The 22935-nt window shown below is 42.4% G+C and overlaps 1 protein-coding gene across 1 annotated transcript; it reads right to left on the reverse strand.

Annotated features, from left to right (window-relative positions):
* Window positions 1–1777: 1777 nt before the first annotated feature.
* On the reverse strand, window positions 1778–21969 carry Wrnip1 (WRN helicase interacting protein 1). Its single transcript, NM_172332.2, has 7 exons — window positions 20978–21969; window positions 18499–18690; window positions 17054–17295; window positions 7977–8206; window positions 4058–4213; window positions 3276–3355; window positions 1778–2499 (listed from the first exon to the last, which is right to left on the reverse strand). Exons 1-7 carry the CDS (start codon window positions 21782–21784, stop codon window positions 2224–2226), a joined length of 1983 nt encoding a protein of 660 aa, NP_758835.1. The 5' UTR covers window positions 21785–21969; the 3' UTR covers window positions 1778–2223.
* Window positions 21970–22935: the final 966 nt, after the last annotated feature.

Raw genomic sequence — 22935 nt, forward strand, 5'->3', positions numbered from 1 at the left:
GGATTGGCAAGATTTTAATATTGTAAAAAAGGCCATCTTGTCAAAAGCAATCTACAGATTGAATGCAATCCCCATAAAATTCCAACTCAATTCTTCATAAAATTAAAAAGAGCAATTTGCAAATTTATTTGGAAAAGCACAAAATCCAAGAATAGCAAAAACTATTCTCAACTTTATTGTTGAACTTCTGGGGGAATCACCATCCCTGATCTTAAGCACTATTTCTGGGGGAATCACCATCCCTGATCTCAAGCAGTATTACAGAGCAATAGTGATAAAAACTATATGGTATTGGTACAGACACAAGCAGGTAAATCAATGGAATAGAACTGAAGACCCAGAAATGAGGTCACTTAATCTTTGACAAAGGAGCTAAAACCATCCAAGGGAAAAAGACAGTGTTTTCAACAAATAGTGCTGGTTCAACTGTAGGTCAGCATTTATCAGAATGCAAATCTACCCATTCTTATCTCCTTGTACAAAGTTCAAGTCAAAGTGGATCAAAGACCTCCACATAAAACCAGATACACTGAAACTAGTAGAAGAAAAAGTGGGGAAGAGCCTCGAACACATAGGCACAGGGGAAACTTTCCTGAACAGAACACCAATGGCTTATGCTCTAAGATCAAGAATGGATAACTGGGACCTCATAAAACTGCAAAGGACACTGTCAATAGGACAAAACGGCAACCAACAGATTGGGAAAAGATCTTTACCAATCCTACATCCCATAGAGGGCTAATATCTAATATATACAAAGAACTCAAGAAGTTAGACTCCAGAGAATCAAATAATGCTATTAAAAATGAGATACAGAGCTAAACAATTCTGAACTAAGGAATACCAAATGGCTGAGAAGCACCTAAATAAATGTTCCAACATCCTTAGTCATCAAGGAAATGCAAATCAAAACCACCCTGAGATTCCACCTCACACCAGTCAGAATGGCTAAAATAAAAAAACTCAGGTGACAGAAAATGCTGGCCATGATGTGAAGAAAGAGGAACACTCCTCCATTGTTGGTGGGATTGCAAACTGATACAATAACTCTGATAACTGATAACTCTGGAAATCAGTCTGGCGGTTCCTCAGAAAATTGGACATAGTACTACCTGAGGACCCAGCTATACCACTCCTGGACATATATCCAAAAGATATTCCAATATATATAAGAAGGACATATGTTCCACTACGTTCATAGCAGCATTATTTATAATAGCCAGAAGATGAAAAAACCCTGATGTCCTTCAACAGAGGAATAGATACAGAAAATGTGGTACATTTACACAGTGGAGTACTACTTGAGATGTAACTGAGAAGAACTAGCATCTAGTCCAAAGGCAGCAAGTCAAGTGATGATGGCATAGCTTCAGGAAACAAAAAGTAAAGCAAGAAACTGGGTTTACAAACAGGGTTACATGTAAATAAGGCCTACTGGTCTTGGCTGGTATGTGCTAGGAATGCTAGTCTCTCACAGGCCACATAGAGCTACATAGTGTAGTCCTTTAAAACTAAAATGAGTGGGGTGTAGTGGCATACTCCTGTATAATCCCAGCACCAAAGAGATGAGGGGAAAGGACAAGTTAAGGGCAGTCTGGGCTACATAGTGAGATCCTCCAAAGGAGGGAGCAAAACTAATTTTCAGAAAAATTCCCTACCTTCCCAATCTTCTCACCTATGGTGTTTGCACATTCTCTGTATCCAGTTCTTGAAACAAAACAGTGGCAGACACTGGTGCCACCACCCCAAGAAGGAGGAGCACTGGAGAACTGAAGAGTACTTTGAAATAGTTTTATTGGCTCATAAGACCTTTGCATATAAAAAAAATACCCAAATCACTATGCAGTATTAAATCACAATTACATTTTCTCTTACCAATTGTAACTACCCAGAATATACATTTTTTAAAAGAAAAAAAAGCCTACTGAACAGAATTTTGAAATGACATTATGACTTAAATACTATGACAAAATAGATAATTCCTTATAACATTAATTGCACAAAGCTGCCAGGTATTTTCATAAGCATAATCATTGCACAGAGTGCAAATGAACACAATTTCAATGGTACACATTTAGCTGAAGTAACCACCTCCATCTATGGAACCCTTAGTTTCTGGCACAAAATGTTGGTCTATTTTAACTTTCCCCAGGCAACCAACTCCAAGATCCAGTGACTTTTGGCCTTCCTCAAGATACAAGCATCCTACTCATGGCCCAAGAGTCAACACCGCCTTTGCTTGAAGAAGTCAACTCCTCTCAGTTCCTCAGGCAGGTAGTCCTGGTCCACAGGCTCGCTGTACATGGGGTTATACTTGTAGCCTTTGCCATAACCCAAATCCTTCATCAGCCTGGTGGGCGCATTCCTCAGGTGCAGGGGTACAGGAGGCAGGGGCCCCTGGTGGCTCCGCAGACAGGCTTTTACATTGTTATAGGCACTGTACACCTCAATGGACTTTGGGGCTCTGGCAAAATACACCACACACTGGGCCAGAAGCACCTAGGACACAGATGGGTACATGTCACCACAAAGTTTCTGTTTGGCAGAGTACTTTATGATTCCTCCTAGTTAACCCTCAGATGATTCCTATACTTGCTTGTTTTTTAAATTAACTTTTATAGTCCCTTTTCACTTAGTCAGGACAATTAATAACAATGGCGAAAGTATCATGAGGTGAGAGGGGAACTAGAATAATACTTCTCATTTAACATAAGAACTTCTCACTAAACCAATTCTTTCTTAAGGCCTGATTCATAAAGCAGATGACTAGGAAGCTGTCCTGCATGGAGGTGAAGCCACTGCTTCCTGTTCCCAGAAAGTTTAGAACACTTTTGTGCCTCAGGACTTCCAAAGACAGTGTGGAAGCACAGTCTTGTTTCTCGTGACAGTCCTATACTTTCAGTCACTTGGAGGCCGAGGCAGGAAGTTCTTAGTTCAAGGCCTGCTTGGGCTAGAGAATGGGTTTAAGGACTATTTTGAACAATAAGACCCTCTTTAGAAAGTTAAAACAGGGCTGTGGATAGTACTGTGGTGGAGGACTTAACTAACACATGCAAGCTCTGGGTCCAAGCCCCAATATTACAAAACCAAAGCCAAACCACAATTTGATGAGACACAGAAGTTCTCATCTCTCTAAGAGGCTAAGATTCTACATAACAGTTCAAAAGCTGAGCAGTTTGTTTAGTGGGCCTTACATACCTGAGATGAAAGCTAGACTTATAAAAGACAGGGCACAGCACAAAGAAGATTTGCAAAGACCTGAGCTGGTGTCTTACCTCACACTCGGGCATGCCTATAAAGTGACAGCCTTGGTAGGCAGCAACCGCTTGGGCTAGTGCTGACGGATCTGCCAGACCTATCACACAATAAGAGACAAGGCGAAATTTAAGTCACAGGACACCCTTATTCCGACCGTCAGTGTGCTGCTGAAACCAGCAACCACTACTGTATGTAGACTTAGGGATAAAACATCCAGCACGATTATATCAATTTATCTCTGATTTCCAAGCACATTACATTTATAACAGTCATTACTGTTTATTGAGTTACCTTTGGTATCAAAAATGGCCACTTGTGGAAAAATACATTCCAGTAGAAAAAACAAAGAGACTAAATATGACGGACAGAAAGTGCAAAGGCCATGAAGGCATTCATAAGAATGGATGGATGAAACACAGTATCTACAAAAAGAAAAGGAAAACTTTCCTAATCTTTGTCTTGAATGGTGTCCAGAACTTCCCATTCTACCTCAAGAATTAATGAATAAAAACCTTAACACCTGGTTGCAAAGCAAATCAAAAATATACATACATACATACATACATACATATATATATATACATATATATATATATATCGATGTTTTGAAAGATCTTGAGTTCATCTCCAAAGACGCAAAAACCGTGACTCTGTAAACAGTCAGACACATGCACATGGAGTAACCGACCACTGAGCTCATGTCAAGTCTTTCCTTCCTGCCTATTCTGCATGCTATGACTTTATAGTAAGCACACCCCCTCTCAGAACCCCCACCCAACACAGACTCTTCTCCACTCACCAATGTCCTCGCTGGCAAACCTTACCAGCCTCCTGGCCACATAGAGTGGGTCCTCCCCTCCCTCAAGCATCCGGGCCAGCCAATACAGGGAAGCATTCTGGTCAGAGCCACGCATAGCCTTGTGTAGGGCAGAGATGCAGTTGTAGTGCTCTTCTCCTGTACACAGAACAACAGTCACATGGCTACCTTGTACACCTACCCAACACACAAAGCAGCACTAAAACAGGCCCCAGTTGTGCTGGGGAAGGCAGGCATACAGCTGCCCTCCAGCTACAGTCAGTGGGGTGAAACCTGAATAACCCCAGAATTCATTCATGGCTCCATGCCTGTTTCATAGCAGTCCTATTCAGAGGAGAAACTCCTGATGGTTATACACACAGAGGACACTCAGACATAGAGGCTGGCAAAGGGAAGGGAGGAGACAGGCACTCTTAAGGGTGATCTCTATCACTGTGGACTGTCAGAGACAAGAGAGGTGGGTGAGAGATTCCCATGTCCTGGTTCCATCTCCTGCCCACACAGAATCTATTTGAATAAAACTGACTGGGTCTGGTCATAGTCATCAGGGTTAAGAGAAAGTGGCAAGGACAGCTGACAGAGCCCATTTGTTCCTCAGTGTCATTTCCAGTTGACTTGCTGATATCCAAAACCCATGGTCATTACACTGTAGACTGTGGGTGACATTTGTAAAGCAGGATCTTAGGGTATTGGCAAATGCACTAATGGCTCTTAGCCTCAAAGCACTATGGCTCCATCCTCACCATTTGGCCTCAGTCCATTTTCAATCCTAGATTCACAAGCAAACGGATTAGCTAAGTATACTTTAGAAAAAACATGTAAGAACAGGGAATAATGCTAAACAATAATCAAAAATAAGCAGTGCTCCCTACACATGCCCATGCCTTCTAACCATTCTCTTTGTAAGTTTAAGGACATGACAGCTGAGAAGGCAAGTCCTCTAGTCCTAAGTCCTTCCAGAGAAGCACCTGCTCTGTAGACATCATGAGCTACATCAACAATGCGACAGTGCTCTGATGGGCAGAGCACTCTGGCTCCAGGAACAAATCCTAGCAGCTGCTAAGTTGACATTTGGTCTTCAAATAGAGTGACAAGAAACTGGTCTACAAAGGGTAAGTATCTAATAGGCTGATTGCAGGGCCTCCAAAACTTCAATTCCTAAGGAAATCTAGGTCAGGTCAATGACATGAATCTAGTTATTAAACTTTATGAATAAGCTGTGTCCCCTACCTGGGGTTGGTCTAGTGAAGTGAGCCATGAACCCTGGCTAGAAGTGTCCTGGGTGATCTACATGGCTATGGCCTGTTTTGCCTCTTTGGTTTGGACACTTTGAACCCTGATCTCTCAACAGAGCGGAGCAACCACCTCTAGTCCCCAAACCTATTAATCCTATACTCTGTAACACAGGTTACTCATCTTACTGACGTAACAAAAGAGGTAATCCAATTATACGATACAGTGATCTACATCACAGGCTCTAGCCTGAGGTAGTTTGGACCTGAACTTCAAACTCACCAGCAATGCAGACTTTAGCAAGTTCTCCATGCCTTGGGATTCACACTGGGTAAAATGTGGTTGTTGTAACACACAGGCCTTGTGCAGAGCAAACAGTAAGGAAGAACTAAACCTGTTAGTATTAATTACTAGCCTACAGAATAGCCTAATATATTCACTTTTGCTTTTATTATATGCAGCTTGAGAATTGAAGAGTTCGTATTAACCTTAAAACATGAGATCAATGCAGGGCAGACCACTTGTTCTCACTCAGAAATATCTTCACTATGGTGTATAAACATCTGAACCTCTTACTGGATACTAGGGAATAACTGTGTAGTTTGTGACATTAAAAGAAATTAATAATACAAAGCCTTTAATGGTAGTTTTATGTTTGTATTTGTCACATCAAAGTAATAAAAAACTCCAAGAGTCTAAGCTAACACATTTACAGGACAATGGTTCTACAATTCTTATTTCTGGAGCAACCTGTAAAAGTACATTTCTTAAGAATGTGAATTATATTTATGTGTGTCTGATGATCCCCTGTGGAACAGACATGCTGGTGTGGATGGGCAGTGCAAGCACATTAATATAGGAGGGCATGACGTATGGGTCCTCATGGCTGTGCTACCAAGCCAAATATCTTCCACTGCCTTCAGCTCCTCCTGGAGGAGCAAAGGGCTAGTAAGAAAGTGCTCCCTTGGGGTCGGGGATTTAGCTCAGTGGTAGAGCGCTTGCCTAGCAAGCGCAAGGCCCTGGGTTCGGTCCCCAGCTCCGAAAAAAAAAGAAAAAGAGAAAAAAAAAAAAAGAAAGTGCTCCCTTATATAGTTCCCTAGGGCTGAACACCTCCAAGTGTCTCTTCTCTGTAACATGGTCTGGATAGAGTAGCTTAGTGACTCCATGAGGTAGGCATGGGGGTATATGCGGGCAGTGAGGCTATATATCTTCTTGGGAAATAGATAAGGCTGAATTTTAGGATCAGTTTTAGCATATGCTTTATGAACTGAGATGAGTTTTATATAAAGTAGGGATAATATTAATAAGCTACTTTCTAAGGTTGTTTTGGAAATCTAAAAAAAAAGCATTCAAAAGATCATTAATGTCCTATAATTTTGACTAGTAGCCTGATAAATATGAAAGATGGTAGAGTCAAAGAAAAAGGTCTTCTGGGATGTTCACAAGAGGAGATAAAGACCATTGCTACTGGACCTCCAGAAAAAGAAAAAGGTGGGCAAGAATCTGCTCACTTCTGAAAAATGTTCCCTTTGCTCTTATCTCGTGTTAGTATTTGGCTAAAAGCAAAGTAGGGTGCTATGCCTAGATGCTTTACTTCCCAGGCTTCTCAAGGACAAGACATTCAAGACAGAGCATGGAAAAAGGCTGCTGGCTGGGCACATGCTCAGCACAACACAGATGGGGCAGGGGTGACCAATGTGTTCTCAGCACTATTTACATCACCCACTATTATCAGCTAGGGATGCTTTGGTCACTCAGGATGGATAGCCAGCCAGCTCACTCATGAAAAGCAGTGGCGGGACCAGAGTCACTCCGCAGCCCCCACACCCAATTCTCTAGCCTGTAAGGAGAACTCTCATCATTAAGAAATACCAGGCACAGTCATCATGAGACCTAGAAGGTTCAATTATCAGCTCCTTTTTCTGGCAGGACTTTTAAAGGCATGGACATTCCACTCCACAGTTATGCAATATGATACTATTCAGAGTCACACAAATGTTTTAGACCAGAGTTTAGCTTAATCTACAGTAAGTCATCTTCATTTCTACCTTTCCTGAGAAGTTACAAAGATGCTGTGCTTATGATATTTAATACTACCAGCTCACAGATTTAATAAGAGCTCGGTTATCTGTCATCTATAAACATGTGTCTATGCAAACACCTAGCACAAACTGCAAAATTAAAAATTTCAAAGCTACTATAAAACGAAACTATCAAAATCTTTATAATCTCATCTTCTAGACTAAAAATGGAGGATTTTAATTCTACAATAAACCAGTAAGTCTTTTCTGCCTTACTGATTGTATAAGTGATCACAAGAATTACTGTCAACTGAATTCATGGCCTTTCAAACTGCCATGTTCTCCCAGGTGCTAGCAGACAACAGGGGGACTTCTGTAACTAACAACCTTACAAGATGAAGGGGAAGCCTCCTATTTCATACAGCCAAGCTATTCTCGATTCTTATCAAGACAGCTTGTTTTATGCCTGTTCAGAAAGACCAGCCCTGTGTAGGAGGCTTACTTCCATTGTAATATGCAGATCAAATTGGGCATCTGGAGCAAGCTTTGGACCTGGATGAAGGTCGGGAGGTGGGGACGGGGGGAGGGAATGAGCTTGGGCACAATTATTCCTGCACTTCTACCTTTCTCATAGTTCAACTCCTCACCTGCTCGGTCATATAAAATGTGGGACCGCTGTAGACCTTCTTTCACATCATTCTCAGTGATCAGAACTCGACTAGGAGAATAGGTTTGACCGCTCTTCTTACAAAACATCTTTCTAGAGCTTAACCTGGCCAGCACTGCCAGTTGCAGTCCATTTAAGCCAGTCCGGGCATCACCATCACTGAGGTAAGCCAGAGTGTCCACTGCTTTATCTTCTATGAAGACCGAGGGCCTGTAACAGAAACCAGTGCTCGTTACCAACACATTCAAGTCACAACTTCTCGTTTGCAGCACATCTTAATTTTTTTTTTCTTTTTTTTCTTTTTTTTTTTTTCCCCGGAGCTGGGGATGGAACCCAGGGCCTTGCGCTCTCTAGGCAAGCGCTCTACCACTGAGCTAAATCCCCAACCCCAGCACATCTTAATTTAACTTTAACTTCAGCAAAGCATTCTGGTTCAAAGGTTCTGCTATTTACTCTGAATACATGATTAACATAGATAATTAAGCATTGTCTAAATGAAGAATTGACCAAACTTCCTAAGTCCTAAGGGTATGTCACTACACTTTACCAGACATGAGCTATACGGTATCTCACTCTATCTCACAAGCTAAGGCTATCACAGTCTACCTCTGAGCCAGAGGACCTGAGAGGCTATCACAGTCTATCTCTGAGCCACAGAGGACATCACTATACAAGTTAATCTATACAGGCTTATACAATGCAATATACCAAATGCTATGCAAAATCACTGTTGACAAGTGGTCTGTCTGCTTCTAGCCTATAGAATCATGAAAACTACTAGACATGCTAGCATTTCACCATAGTGTATAGAAAGCCTGGGTCAAGGGTAAGCCACATCTGATGACACAGGAATATTAGGATCACCTTTCACATGGGGTAAAGACAGCATCACATTTCTCTAATCAGAAAGCCCAAATCCCTCATCTTACAAACAAACAAGGATCTCAATTACTCTGGCACGGCAGACCAAAGAATAACAGGTCTTTGGAATTTTGGCCATGGCATTCTTCTTTTTTTTTTTTTTTTTTTTGGTTCTTTTTTTCGGAGCTGGGGACCGAACCCAGGACCTTGCGCTTCCTAGGTAAGCGCTCTACCACTGAGCTAAATCCCCAGCCCCTGGCCATGGCATTCTTGGATGGCAGTATGCCACTTTCTGCTGGTATTAATCATATAAATCTTCCCAGTGTAATGAGTATCTGGTACTTCCCACTATCCTGGAAACTGAGAGAGGACTCTCACAGAACTTGAGCAAGTCACCTAACCTTTTAGAACTGAAATTCAAAATAACATTTATTCATTTACATTCTTTGAGGCATAGTCTCTCTATGCAGCCCAATGAATGCAGCCTAACTTAGCAATCCTTCTACCTGATTCTCAGCAGAGGACTTAGGGACTTCTGTCATATTTTCCTGACACAATCCCACTTCTAAGTTCAGGCCTTCATAAAGAAGGTCAAACTATGATTACCATTAAAGGCTGATTTAATAAAATTTCTCTTCCCAACCTAGTTATCCATCTAACACATATTATTTAGGATATCTTTAATTGAGTGGCTAATTCTATTTTTTGAAGGAAAAATATATATATTTTCAATGTATAGTTTATTCATGTCATTTCCAGTCTTCAGTCAAAATTATTTATGGGAACAATGAGTCCTGGCCACAGATGTCCAAATGAACTACCTGGAAAACAGTGTACAGTAAACTGGGCTGGGCTAAGAAAGGGTCTTGAAGGGGAAAGGGTCCAGCCCAACTGCTGAAGTTAACACCCACCCACCCACAGAAGTAATGTCTAATGTTTTAAAAACAGCCTTGGGGAAGGGAGATGAGAGAACTAGAAACAACAATAAACCCACCAAATTTTATTTGAAAAAAAAGCCATAATGAAACTTAATCCTTTGTATGGTAATAAATTTCAAAAAATGACATTCTTTTCTTTACCTAAGTTATCCTAGATTTCTAGCTACTCATTATGGTCTTAGGGTTTCTGCTGCTGGGACTAAACACCATGATCAAACGCAGGAGGAAAGGGTTATTTCATCGTACAACTCTAAGTAACAGTCCATCACTGAGGAAACTCAGGGCAGCAACTCAAGGCAAGACCTGAAACAGCAGCCATGGAGGAAGGCTGCTTATTGGCTTGTTGGCCATGGTTTCCTCAGGCCTGCTTTCTTATACAACTGAGGACCAACTGCCCAGGGTACCTTTGCCTCCATGGGCTGGGCCCTGCCCATCTATCATTAATTAAGAAAATACAGGCTTGCCTAGAGGCAATGTGGATGCAGACATTACCTCCATTGAAGTTCTCTCTTCCCAAATGACTCCAGTGTGTAAGTTTGACAAAAAAGCAAAACACCAAAGTTCTCATCATGTAACTTTCTAACACTGCTTTCTTCGCAGGCCCTTGAGGACCACCTGAGCCCCACAGCTCTGGTGAATTGCCTTTTTCCTTTCTAATGGCAGCTCCAACCAGCAGACACTTCACCAGAAGATTCACCACACATCTAGACTACACTTTAGCATTCTGTAGAGCCTAGGAAACATTTATAACTAGAGATAGGATTTTCTGGAGGATGAATTAAAAGAAAATCAAAAAGCACAACAAAACAAAATATGCAGAGAAAGGACCAGAACCAGAGAGGGACCTAAGCAGGAAGTGCATGCCAGGAAGGCAATGGAATAAACAAAACTGCCTGAATACCTCCGGTTTGCCTTGGAATAAAAGCAACATCTTCCGCTTCCTAGCAACACAAAAATTGTGAGCTTTAAATCATGAGGTATGCTACTGACCTCTATTCTCATTGAGTATAGTATTTGAGAATGTTATTTTTTTTTAATTATTTTTATTATCCTTCAGAGATAGCATTCAAGGCCAGAAGAGGTGGGAGGTCTATCATTCTGTTGTAGTCCCAGTGCCTGGCAGATAACAGGCATTCCAAATTTGTGTAATGAGTGGATTAATTTGGCTTTCTTACCATCTCAGGGTGAGACAATATTTTCTTTAAAAATATGTCATTTGTTAATTTTCCTTTATGATTCAACCAGCCATTTACAGTATAGCTAATTTTTAAAACACTATTGGGATCAGACCTCATTTCTAAAGCAAATACATGTTATATTGAATACACACACACACACACACACACACACACACACAAAATCAAAAGATAGAAGCACATAGTCTGGTCTTTAAAATTAACACTGTGGTCTATGCCCCTTTTATGAGTGTGTACTTCAAAGATTTATAAATAGCACACTGTAACTAGAGCTTCAAAAGTGGACGTGAGGTTTATTCTCTTGGGAAAATTAAGCCACTCCCTTAAACATTAGACTCTTAACCACTGTGTGTGCACGCGTGTGTACATACATGTGTGTACTGGTACATGTGGAGGTCTGAGGCTGATACCCAGTATATTCTTCAATTGCTATCTATTCTGAACCCAGAGCTTGCCTATGCAGCTAACGTAGCTAACTGTCACTCCAGGTTCTAATGCAGAGGTCTTCTACTGTTCCTGTTTGCAGTCAACAGAGTGACCACTCCTTCTTCCCTTTATATATGACTCATACTTGCAACTTTACCCCGTCAGAGTATTGTGAAAACAGAATAAATCTGTCAGCAACTCTGTCCAAATAGTAAGAGGGGCTGTGCTGATAGCACCCAAGGGATATAAGCAAAGCACGGATGAAAGTCCCCACTTAAGAATGCTGGGCAGGAATTTCCCAGGTTCTACCCATCATTCAGTTATGGCCCAAACTCCTGCTTCTATAAACTGTGAAGAGTAATGACGTGAGGTGAATTAAAATACTCTGGGAGCAGTAAAGATGACCCAGCAGGTAAAGGTAGACAGTGTACAAGCCTGGAGACCTGAGATCAATTCTGAGAACCTACATAAAGAACCAACTTCACAAAGTTGTTGTCTGACCTCCCGAATATGCTCCATGATACACATGTACTTGCTCACAAACGTAACACGCACGCGCGCGCACACACACACACACACACACACACACACACTCACACGCACACACACATTTAAGGTTAGAGAGAAGACTCAGTGAGTAAGAGCATGTAATACTCTTGCAGAGGACCCAAGTCCAGTTCCTAGAACCAATGTAGTGCAGCTCACAACCATCTTTAACTCTGGCTCTAAGAACTCTTATGTCTGGTTCCAACTAATCTCTTCTAGCAACCACATACCCACACACTGCACAAGCCCACACAGTGACATATTGATACTATTAATAATAATAATAACAACAACAATAAACTTTAAAAAATAAAATGTCCTATAATTGAATGAGGGAGGTAATAATTCATACTGAGAATTATAAAATAGGAGCCAGTGAGATGGCTCAATGGGCACATGTGCTTGCTGCTAAGCCAAACTGTCTGAATTCAATCCCTGGAACCCACATAGAAGGAAAGAACTGATTCTAAGAAGTCTGTCCTTCCTACACACATACATGCACAAGAAGGAAGGGGCATGTTTCAACTTGGAAAGAAATTTCAAAAGTTAAAGAAAAGTAATTGGGAGCAAATTCTACTTTGGGAAAAGAATAACCAAAATTTCATAGAATCCTGCAATAAAATAATAAACAGCAAGTTATATTGTGATGAGGTCATACACAGGGACTAGTAGGATGCTTGAGTGGCTAAATAATTTGCTGTTATGCCTGAATTCGATTCCTACAACTCATACGGTAAAAGGAGTAAACCAATTAATGTAAGTTGTCCTCTGACCTCCACATGCATTATTACATGGCATACATGCAGCAAAGCCCACACTCGAAATAAGTGAAAAATAAAACAAAGAAGTAATATGGCCAGGGTAGGAGCCCATGAATTTAAACCCAGGGGGCAGAGGCAGGCAGTACTGAGTTCCAAGCCATCCTGACTTGCAAAGCCAGGACAGCCAGGGTAACACAGTGAGAGCTTTTTTTTCTTTAAAAACAAACAAACAAACAACACTAACAAAGACCTAAAGCGTTTGTAATAAGGAAAAATTGGCTAAAACAAATGCATTTGAAAATGTATTTTTGGTTAACAAGATGCAGGGGTAAAAGACTTAGGACCTAGCTTCTCCAACTAAAAAAAAGTTTTGATCGTAGTAGAATACAGGAAACTCCCTCATCTTTTCTAGAGGCCTGAACTCTTTCACACATTAATTTTGGGGATTTTTTCAAAACATGATACTAGAAAGTAAAATTGCTTGTAACTTCATGGAAGAATCAAAGAAGCCAGCCTGGTTCACTGAATAAAAGAAGCCAGAGCCTGAAATGAAGTATCTGTAAAGGTGCACTTAAGTGACACATGGCCAGCTAATCAGCTGTCTAACTGGACTCAAGATGCCTGGTTTGAACTACAGACCCTAGAATGACCTTAAACTTTACATCGTCTTTCCTCTTCTCCTGAGTGCTAGAATATAGACATATGTAGCCATGCCCAGGTTTTTCAGCGCTGGGAATCAAACCCAGGACTTCATGCACACTAGAAAAGCACTGTACCAACTGAGTTCCATCCGCAGTTCTAAGACTTCCAATATTTCTGTGTTGTCATTCATCAGTATTTAAGTTTCAGTTAGTGTATATCCTCTGTGTTGTTTTAGACAAACCACATTCATCTCATTATTAAGCAAATAAGTTTCATCTTTAGTGAAAAAATTACATGTACAGTAAATAACTGTTTTAAAATAATTTTAGCCAGGCAGTGGTGGTTAATATCTTTAATCCCAGAACTTGGGAGGCAGAGGCAGGTGGATCTTTAAACCACCTTCAAGACCATCCTGGACAGAGGGCTACACAGAGAAACCCCATCTTGAAAAACAAAAGCATAACCAAGATCATCATCATCACCACCATCATTATCATAAGTTTATGAATCATCAGACATCAAAGTTTGACTTTTATACATCTCTTAGATACTTGGGGTCACACACGCTCTTGGAAAACAGGGTCTCCTCTCCTCTATTATACCAAGTTTATGGAGCTCTCTGTACAGACGACATAGCAGAGTACTGCAAGCTCTTTGCTCCTCTGGGTTTCACCACACTACACACTCTCTACAGGCACAGAAAGGTACTTTTTAACATGCACAATACCTAGCAGCCAACATCTAGCATATGCAGGACTTTTAATGCCTCAGGAATGCTGAGATTAAAGGCCTAAGGAATTTTCTTTTTAAGAGCATGCAGGCTGGGGTGGAGATAGGTGGAGCTTAGTGGCTGAGCAGCTGAAAAGATCTGGATATGAACCCCAGCACCAAAACAAGCAAGAAGAAACTGAATACTTCTGTGCTGCTATACTGAAGACACTGTGTGTGAGAACCTGGATTTGCAATGCAGTCAGGTGGTATAAGCATCACCTGGAGTAGTCAGTCCTAGATGCTGTACCTGCCACCTCATGCACAGACTTCCAGTCTAGCATTTCTCTGTGCATGTTCTAGTTTCTACCTAGAGCACCAAAATATACCACATCAACACAAATGCACCCTCAGCATTGCCAGAAAGGAATCAATGGCTGGGTCTGAGTCTCTTCTTCTACTAGATCAGTGTAACCCACCTGACTGATGTGTAGGAATGAAAGCACAGGAAGTCAAAAATGACTCTTGGCAATGGAAGTGGCAGCTACTTCTTTCAGGAAGTCACCTAAACTGTGAGTTTTTCTGTGATCTATGACATCTCCTAACTTGTCAGTCATCAACTGTGCTAAGGTCAATACTTTACTGTGTTTACAGCAGATAAAAAGGGATACTTTACTAAAGAAAAAGGTTCTCATACCTGAGCAATTATCTCCTCTGAAGGACAACCCTGAAGAATTAAGCCATGTCTTTCACATTAAAAGTTAGAATTTATTCATGCCTTAACCAATCACCACGCTCATAAGGCATGATTGACAGGGTGATGGGATATAAACAAGGACAACTTTCCATTTTGTTAGTGTTCCCAGGAAGGTGGAGGACAGAAGCAAGCAATAAAGAAAGGAAGCCATAACTAGGGTCAGCTCTAAACAAATGTCAGAGGAAACATGGTGAGTCATTTTGGATATGGGAGGTGTGCACTGACTACAATGCCCTTTTAGCAGGTCTGTATCTATATGAGATCTTAATTATACTGATCTCCTCATACTTTATGTGCCTGCAAATCATCTGGAAATCTCTTAAAGCACCAAAACCCTCCTCGTTTGGACGAGCTCCACAATTCTATTGATCTCAGTTCAATCACAGCAAAGCAGTGAATAGGAAGCCTGGAAGAACAGGAATAACTCAGACCCATGGAATGACATGAAATAAAAGTGACCCTGAATAAGAAGGACATGAACTTACAGACAAATTACAACCAACATATAGGACAGTTTCCTAAAGCTTAGGCAATTTTCTTTTTTGCTTCTCTCATTTCAATTTGCCTGTACCACATGCTGTCATGAGTCCACAGCTGACTCATGGATTCTCTACAGCCTAAAATTCTATCAATCAAACAGAAAAAAAAAAAAAAGGCTCTTTTAATGTGTTTTTACTAAGCATGTGCAGATCTTTTCTCCTTGTCCCTAGCCCCTAAACAATAAAGAGTAACAGCTATTTTTATAGCATTTGTATCATATTTGGATATTATATTTTAAGGAATAAAACTCAGTAGTAAAACATCTCTCTGTCATGAGCAAGGTATTGAGTTGACAGCAAAAAGAAAAAGTTAAAAACTTAAAATCACTAATCAGAATTTGAAGGCTATGGGAGAATGTGTGTAGATTTAAGCAAACACTGCATCTTTTTATATAGCATACATAAGTATCTGCATATTTATTTGTAAGGGGTCCTTGAACTAACCCCCAAAAAGACGGAGAAAAGACTATAGTAGATACCTGAGACCCAGCCCACAAGGGCCCCTGATATAATAATATTGGTCAGAAAACAGCAGGTCTCAAACTTTTTTCCTAGCCACACTCCTAATGACCATTCCATAACTGTATACTACAATGAAACAACTTCATTCTGCCCAGGATCCTTGGTCAAATATTTCAAGACTTTTTTTTTTAATGAAGCACGGTGGTAGTACTCTTCCTAAATGTAAGACAAAATCAAATGGGAGAATCCAGACACATAGGGAGAAACTGTTGAAACCTAAAACCTGAGAGTACAGCTATGCCTTGTACTTTAATCCTCAGTGAAAAGTGGCCCCAGAACTTGGCCTTGGAGCAAGCACAAGCAGCTGTCTGGCCAACAGCATGAGGAGGTGGGCAATGGTTTCTCCTCAGACCACATTATGTTCTACTGCATTATTTCAGCCAGCACATGAACAAATGACTTCTGAACAACATCTCTAACAATAAAGAAAAACCTCTGACCCACAAAATCAAGTGAACTAGCCACAAGAAAGGCTACAGGGTGGTCATGATGCAGAGGTAGTCAACAAAAGGAAAGAGACAGCCTCTTCAGTCTATCACTTTCAGAACGTGTCACTTTCAGTTACACTTCTTTACTTTTATGGAAATGAGTTTTGGAATTTACAAAATGTTTTAAGGAATAGTATGGATAGAGTTACATAGCTTTTCCTCGATACTTTGAAAATTACAGTGGGGGAGGGACAAAAAGAAATCTGAATCTAACACAAATCTCCAAAGGTTTGTAAATTAATTTTAGAAGTATTTATCTATTTCTATTTAATGAGTGGCTTGAAGCCTTTAAAATAAGGCTTCCTATACTCTGTCTAAACCTTTAAAATAAATGAGTGAGGAAAAAGCATGAAGCACAAAAGCAAATGTCCAGGTTACTACAATAGCAAAGCAATACTAAAGCTCAGAGACACAGCACACCTATCAGTAGCCACAAGATGCACCTTAAGAAAAGGGAATCTTAGGGAGATCCTGCCTTAAGAAAGGGGAATCTAAGGGAGGTCCTGCAGGCAGGGTCAAGCACTTCCCTGCTCCTTCGTTTTCCTTACAGGCAGAGCAACAGCTCTTCGTAGCCTCTACCCTTCCACTCCCTAAGGCCCAGCCCTCTCTGGCCCTCTGCCAAGAGCTTCTCAGGGAAGTGTGGGCACCCAGGGGCTGCACACAATCTACTTACTCAGAGCTGCAGTTGCTGCTGTGGCTCAGAGGGTCAGTAGGACGGCTAGAGTCTAGCACATGGATTCCCAGTGAGTTGATTGCTCTCATTAAAATCGTCACCATTGCCTCTACTGGAAGTTTCTCAAGAACAATTACCCGACAGCGGCTCAGAAGTGCGGTGTTGACTTGGAAGGAAGGATTCTCAGTGGTTGCGCCAATCAGCGTGATTGTCCCACATTCCACGTGAGGAAGGAAAGTGTCCTAATCATGGGAGGGGAAGAGAAGGAAGTGATTCCACTCAACAGCCACAGGCAGAATCCTACGTAAGTTGTCTGTCTACTCCTTCGTTTTCTAACCTTTCCTTTTCAGGATACTCATCAGTTTTAGACAGCTCAATTTCAAGAGTATCTTTCTTGGTTAGTGTATGTAATGTGCAACTCCTGGGTGCCAGTGTCGAACGTGGTCCCTTGCTGTAAAAATATGGTACTTGTCAAGTACAATTGCAAGAGTTTCAAGATGAACTAACTCTTGGCTACACGATGCTGAACTAGTACATAGTACGTACATCTGCAACATTAGCTTTTTACAAATCACTGTTGATATTTCTAAAATGTGCTTCCCTTACAATGTTCTTCTCCAAAAATGTTACTGTTCTTAACAAACTGGTGGATATACAACCAGCAGGCATTGTCTGACGGGGAAACGCCAGCCCCTGATCCACATTTAAGCCAATCTGGCACAACTCTAGTGTTGTTATACTCAAAAAGATTCAAATCTGGAGGAAAAGGGTTTATTAGTGTTGGGAAATATTTCCACCTATAATTTAAAAGCTGCAACAATGTAAATCAAAGAAAAGAGTATGCCTGAGAAAGTTTTTTTTTCTATTTAGCTATTTCAAAAATAAGTTTTATTTATAAAAACAAACTATCGTTTTCTTTCTTTAGAAAGAAAGGGCTTAAAATGGAGCATTATCTTACAATTCTACCTTGACAAGAACTAGAAGGCACAGAAAAAAAATTCTGAACATAAAAATACTGGGGAAAGAAAAAACCCTAGCTTTGGAGGGCAGGGCACAGAGGTAGAATCCAGGGTTTTCATAAGTTAGAGAAGTGCTTTTTACCCCAGTCTTAAATAATGATCTTTAGATTGAGTTCAATTGGTTACAATGTCTTTTTAGATTAAAAGGCTCTAAATGTTGGAAAATGGATCAAAAGAACCTTTTCTTCTATGGACAGCTCAGAGATATGACAAATTATTTCATTTACCAGAGGGAGAAAGCATTCTCTTGTCATCTAAAAATACTTTAAAGAAAGAGAGGGGCTTGAGGATGGATGGCAAGCCTATGTGTCTTGAGGAAAGTTAACATTTGTTGCATTTGTATACTGTTTTATACTTTACAAAGTGATCTTACATTCTATGTATCTTATATGCATAGTATCTAAAAACAATAAAAGGTTAACATACCTGCTGAGATTTATTGAAACGATGAATCTCATCAATAAAAAGGATGGTTTTCCTTTTGAAAAAGCTCTTTTCATTCTGAGCTTGCTTTATGACATCCCTCACGTCATTTGTCTTGGCATTTGTTGCAGATAATGTCACAAACCTTATGCTGTGCTTCTTGCTGTTGTTGGCTATGATGTGTGCCAAGGTGGTCTAGAAAAAGATATATGAGGTTTAAAAACCTCCTCAGACTGGGCAGTGTGCACAGGTACCAAAAGCAGCATCATATCTACTTAGCCAAGCACACTGAACAGGGAAGAGTGCTGAAGCACAGGCTACATAGAATTAAACCAAAACTAAACTAAAGCATTCCAATGAAAATCGGAAGAGAGTTAAATCTGAGGCCAATTCTGACTACCCCCCATCCTCAACTCCTTTTGATTCCTTTTTGGTGGACTCTTTAAGATCTTATGAATCCCAATAAAGAACAGCAGTCTTGATTTAGCAAAGCTAGGGTGACAGCTGTGACCTCTCACCAAAGAGAAAATTCTTTCTCCTTTGGCCAAGAGTATAATGCTAAAGGCCCCAGGATAAGAGTTGATCCCAGAACCAAGCTCAAATGGGAAGCCAGCAGATTAGCTGAGAAAAGCAAAATCAACAGCTTCTGGGGTCAATAAGCAGCTAGCATATGACATGGCTACATGCCACTTCTGAACATTCACTCTAGAAGGAAATTAAAGGCAGCAATTGGATCTTATTAGTAATTAGAAAACAAAGACTAAAGAAAACTTTTTAAAAAGAACTTGTTTCATGCACATGGGGTGTTTTGCCTGCATGTAAGTCTGCACTATGTGTGTGCCTCTTGCCCTGGGAGGTCAGAAGAGAGGATGTCAGATCTACTGAAGGAGGGCACCTGGTCCCCTGGAACTGCAGTTACAGGTGGTTATGAGTCACCATGTGGGGGCTAGGAATCGAACCTGGGTCTTCGGGAAGCGCAGTCTGTGCTCTTAACTACTAAGTTACCTTTCAGGTCCTCAAGAAAACTCTTAATTCAACATCTGGCACTTAGTGGGTGCTCAATAAATATTTATTTGCCATTACTAATACTACTGTTAGCGATTCAATATTAAATATGGGAAGAAAGAAAAAGAGGTTGCTTGCCAAATGACAAACTATCTAAACAGAAAGGTAGTACTTTATTTTCTGAAAGTTGTACAGCTGAGTGTTAATAGACGATGGCTGCCTATAACAAGCCCAGCTTACCTGTGCCTTTTGGAATTAGGCTCCCTTGTCATATAGGCTTGTGACTATCACCAGGTGCCTCACTGAGCAGCCTTGGCCCAGTAAATCTCTTGACTTCAACCCTCCATGACTCACCACTCATCCCCCTGCAGACCTCTTCAAAGCCTACAAGCATCCTTAGCTGACTATTTTCATGTTGTTACACAGATGTCAGAATTACTACCGATGCTACTGACCAAACCACTAAATCTGGGAGGAATGGGCAAGATGCTAACAATATGAATGCTAAACAATCAGCATGTTATTTTTGGAGGTTGGAAGGGTAGCTCGATGATGGGGTAGAGTACAAGGGCCAGGGCTTTAAAAAAAAAAACCTTATCTGGGTACATCTGATTTATGCTTGGCCAGAGAAAACATGTGTACAAGCAGGCACAAAAGGAATGATGTATTCCAGCAAATAAAGAGGTGTGGCTGAGAGAGGAGCTGAGAAGAAAAACAGGATAAACATCAGGAGGCTGCTTGTGAATGAAGCAGTCTGAACCACAAATTAAGAAGAGCTCTTTATATTCCCGGGCTCTTTCCTGACTGTCCATAGGACGGGGCTATCCTATGAACAGGAGTGTCACTTCATTACATTTTCTCAAGTATTCTTCCAGTGACCTGTTCTCTACACCCACGGTATTCTAACCAATCTCCTCTGGCTGTGGTTAAGATGATACACAGAGCAGGACACGAAAGCATTGATGCTTTCCTCGAGCAGCAGGCGGTATGAGAAAGTTATGGAAATGCCTGTTGAAAACGACTCACTGAAGGGAGACTTCTATTAGTTCCAAAAACCAGTTAGAATAAACCAACTAGTGGCGGGGGGGGGGGGGGGTATAATAGAAAAAAAAATTTAATTCGCTGCTTTTCCACAATGAATGCAGCATACAAAACTGTTTCTTCCTCAATGTTTGCAGCATGCCCTTTTGCTTGGAATTGGGTCACTAAAAATCAGGGATATGACCACAAAGATAGCTCGAATCTCAGTCCACATCTCTATATAAACCAAGAAATTCGGGCATTTTCCTTTGGAAAACGCCCAACAAGGGGTCTGGTGAACCTGGGGGAACGGCATGCTTGCTTGCTTATTACAAACTCGGCTCACGAACCAGGACCGCGCCCCCAGGCCTCCCTTTCCAGAGGACGGGTCCGGAATTCTGAGGACCGCACCCGGCTCAGAACACCTCCACGGCCCCAGGGCAAGAGCGGCACTCACCTTACCGCAACCTGGTGGGCCCCACAGGATGAGCGAGGGGATCTCGTTGGTTTCCAATAGCGAGCGGAGCAGCGTCTCCTGCCCTACCGCCCTACTCTGCCCGATGTAGTCCTGCAGCGTATCGGGACGCATCTTATCAGCCAGTGGCTTGCCCTCCAGCATCTGTCGGATTTCTTCAGCCGGCAGTGCCCGAGGATGTGCGCGACCCGCGCTGACTCCGAACGAAGCATCGGCGGCGTCCGCATCCCAATGCCCAGGATCGTCCTCACCGTCCACGTCCGCGTCGCCATCGCCGTCCACCCCCGCCTCCTCCTCTTCCTGCGCCTCCGTCTCATCCCAGCTGCGCGGGGATGCACTGCCCGCCGCGGCTGCAGCCGCTGGCCTCTTCCCCAAACCCTTTCTAGCTGGGCTGCTGGAGCGGGCAACCGGGAAGTCCGGGATGAGGCGCGCACCGCTGGGCGTGGGCGGTGCGTCGTAGCTCTCACGGCTCTCAGTCTCGCCGCCGTCGTCACCCTCCTCGCCCTCGCCTTCGCTGCTTTCGGCCGCCGTCGGGGTGGCAGGCTGTTTCAGCGCCGAGCTCTCCGACAGTCGACGCCTCTTGGCGCCGGGTGGCGAGGGCCCCTTAGCCCGCTCCCCAGCGCGATGAGGCCCGGCCGCTGGCTCCGCGTGCCCCGCAGGGTGCAGCAGTAGGCAGCGGTCCAGGTGCGAGTTGATATGCGCGGCGGGCATCATCTGCTGGCACACTGGGCATTGCACCTGGTGCAGCTGCGACAGGAAGGGGTCGTCCTCCGGCCCGCTCACCTCCATGGTAGCAGCTGCCCTCCCTGACGCCCGTGCGACTGCACCTGCCCCTGAGAACGCGGATGCCCGCCGCTAGGCCCCGTGCCGCGCGACCCTCGCGCGGGTAGGGAGCAAGACACGCACGGGCCGAGGGAGGGCGCCGCTCATGCCTCACGTCCCGAGCTCCCGCGTCAACTCGCCTTCGGCCCGCAGCTGGCAACGCCTCGCGCGTCGTGTCGGGAAGTGTAGTCCAAAGCGGGCAGAATAGTCCGCAACCGGTTGCCCCAATCGCCGCCAGCAATTTCTCCCGTTGCACTTTGGGAAATGTAGTTCACCGGCACTCAACTGGGCTCGAGGTTTCTTCTGTCCCAGGGAAGGGCCTTTCTGTGGCGCGGCTTGGACAGGCGTGGTGCGCCTGCGCACGCCTGCTCAGTACCGGAAACAGCTGCCTTCGAGTAATGCGAAAGCTGAGGTAACTTGGGAACCTGGCTTTCCAGGATCTTAGCCTCCTGGTGCAGAACCAGAGATGATGTCGTCAGGGAGAATATTTGTAATACAACTAAAAGGAAGTGAAAATACCGCAGAGGTGCCTAGAAAACTGGAAAAAAATCTTCGACATAAAAACACAAGCAGTTACACAGATAGAGAAAAAGTTCAACTCAGAAGGCTGCTCAAGGAAATGCAAATAATGCCCCCCTTAATTTTACTCTAGGTCCTGTCACCCAAAGTATTTGCTTAAGGGTTATCTATCTCTAGCTGATATAATAGCCGTAACTGGAAAACACCATTGTATCCCATAACAAAATGATGACAAGTTGCCCTTAAAGGTATTTGCAACAGGACAGGAACAGGAAATGAGTACCGTAGACATTTATAAATTATTCTCTGGGTGTAGTGCTGTGTACCTTTAATACTGGTACTCAGGAGGCTAAGTACAAGTGGATCTCAGAGTCGGAGGCCAGCATGGTCTAGATATTGAGTTCCAAGCCAGCCAGGGCTACCTAATGAGGCCCTGTCTCAAATCTTATTTTTACTTTTAAAAAACATTAAAAAAAAAATAAGTGTGGTAGTCTACATCTATGTATTACTGCTTATGATTTTTATTATGCCTTTCTGTAAGTCACCCCTTTTTAAAGATACAAAGGGGGCTGGAGAGGAGCCTCGGTAGTTAAGAGAAC

This window comes from Rattus norvegicus, chromosome 17 (assembly GCF_021556685.1).
Source record: "Rattus norvegicus strain SHRSP/BbbUtx chromosome 17, alternate assembly SHRSP_T2T, whole genome shotgun sequence".
NCBI lineage: Eukaryota > Metazoa > Chordata > Mammalia > Rodentia > Muridae > Rattus > Rattus norvegicus.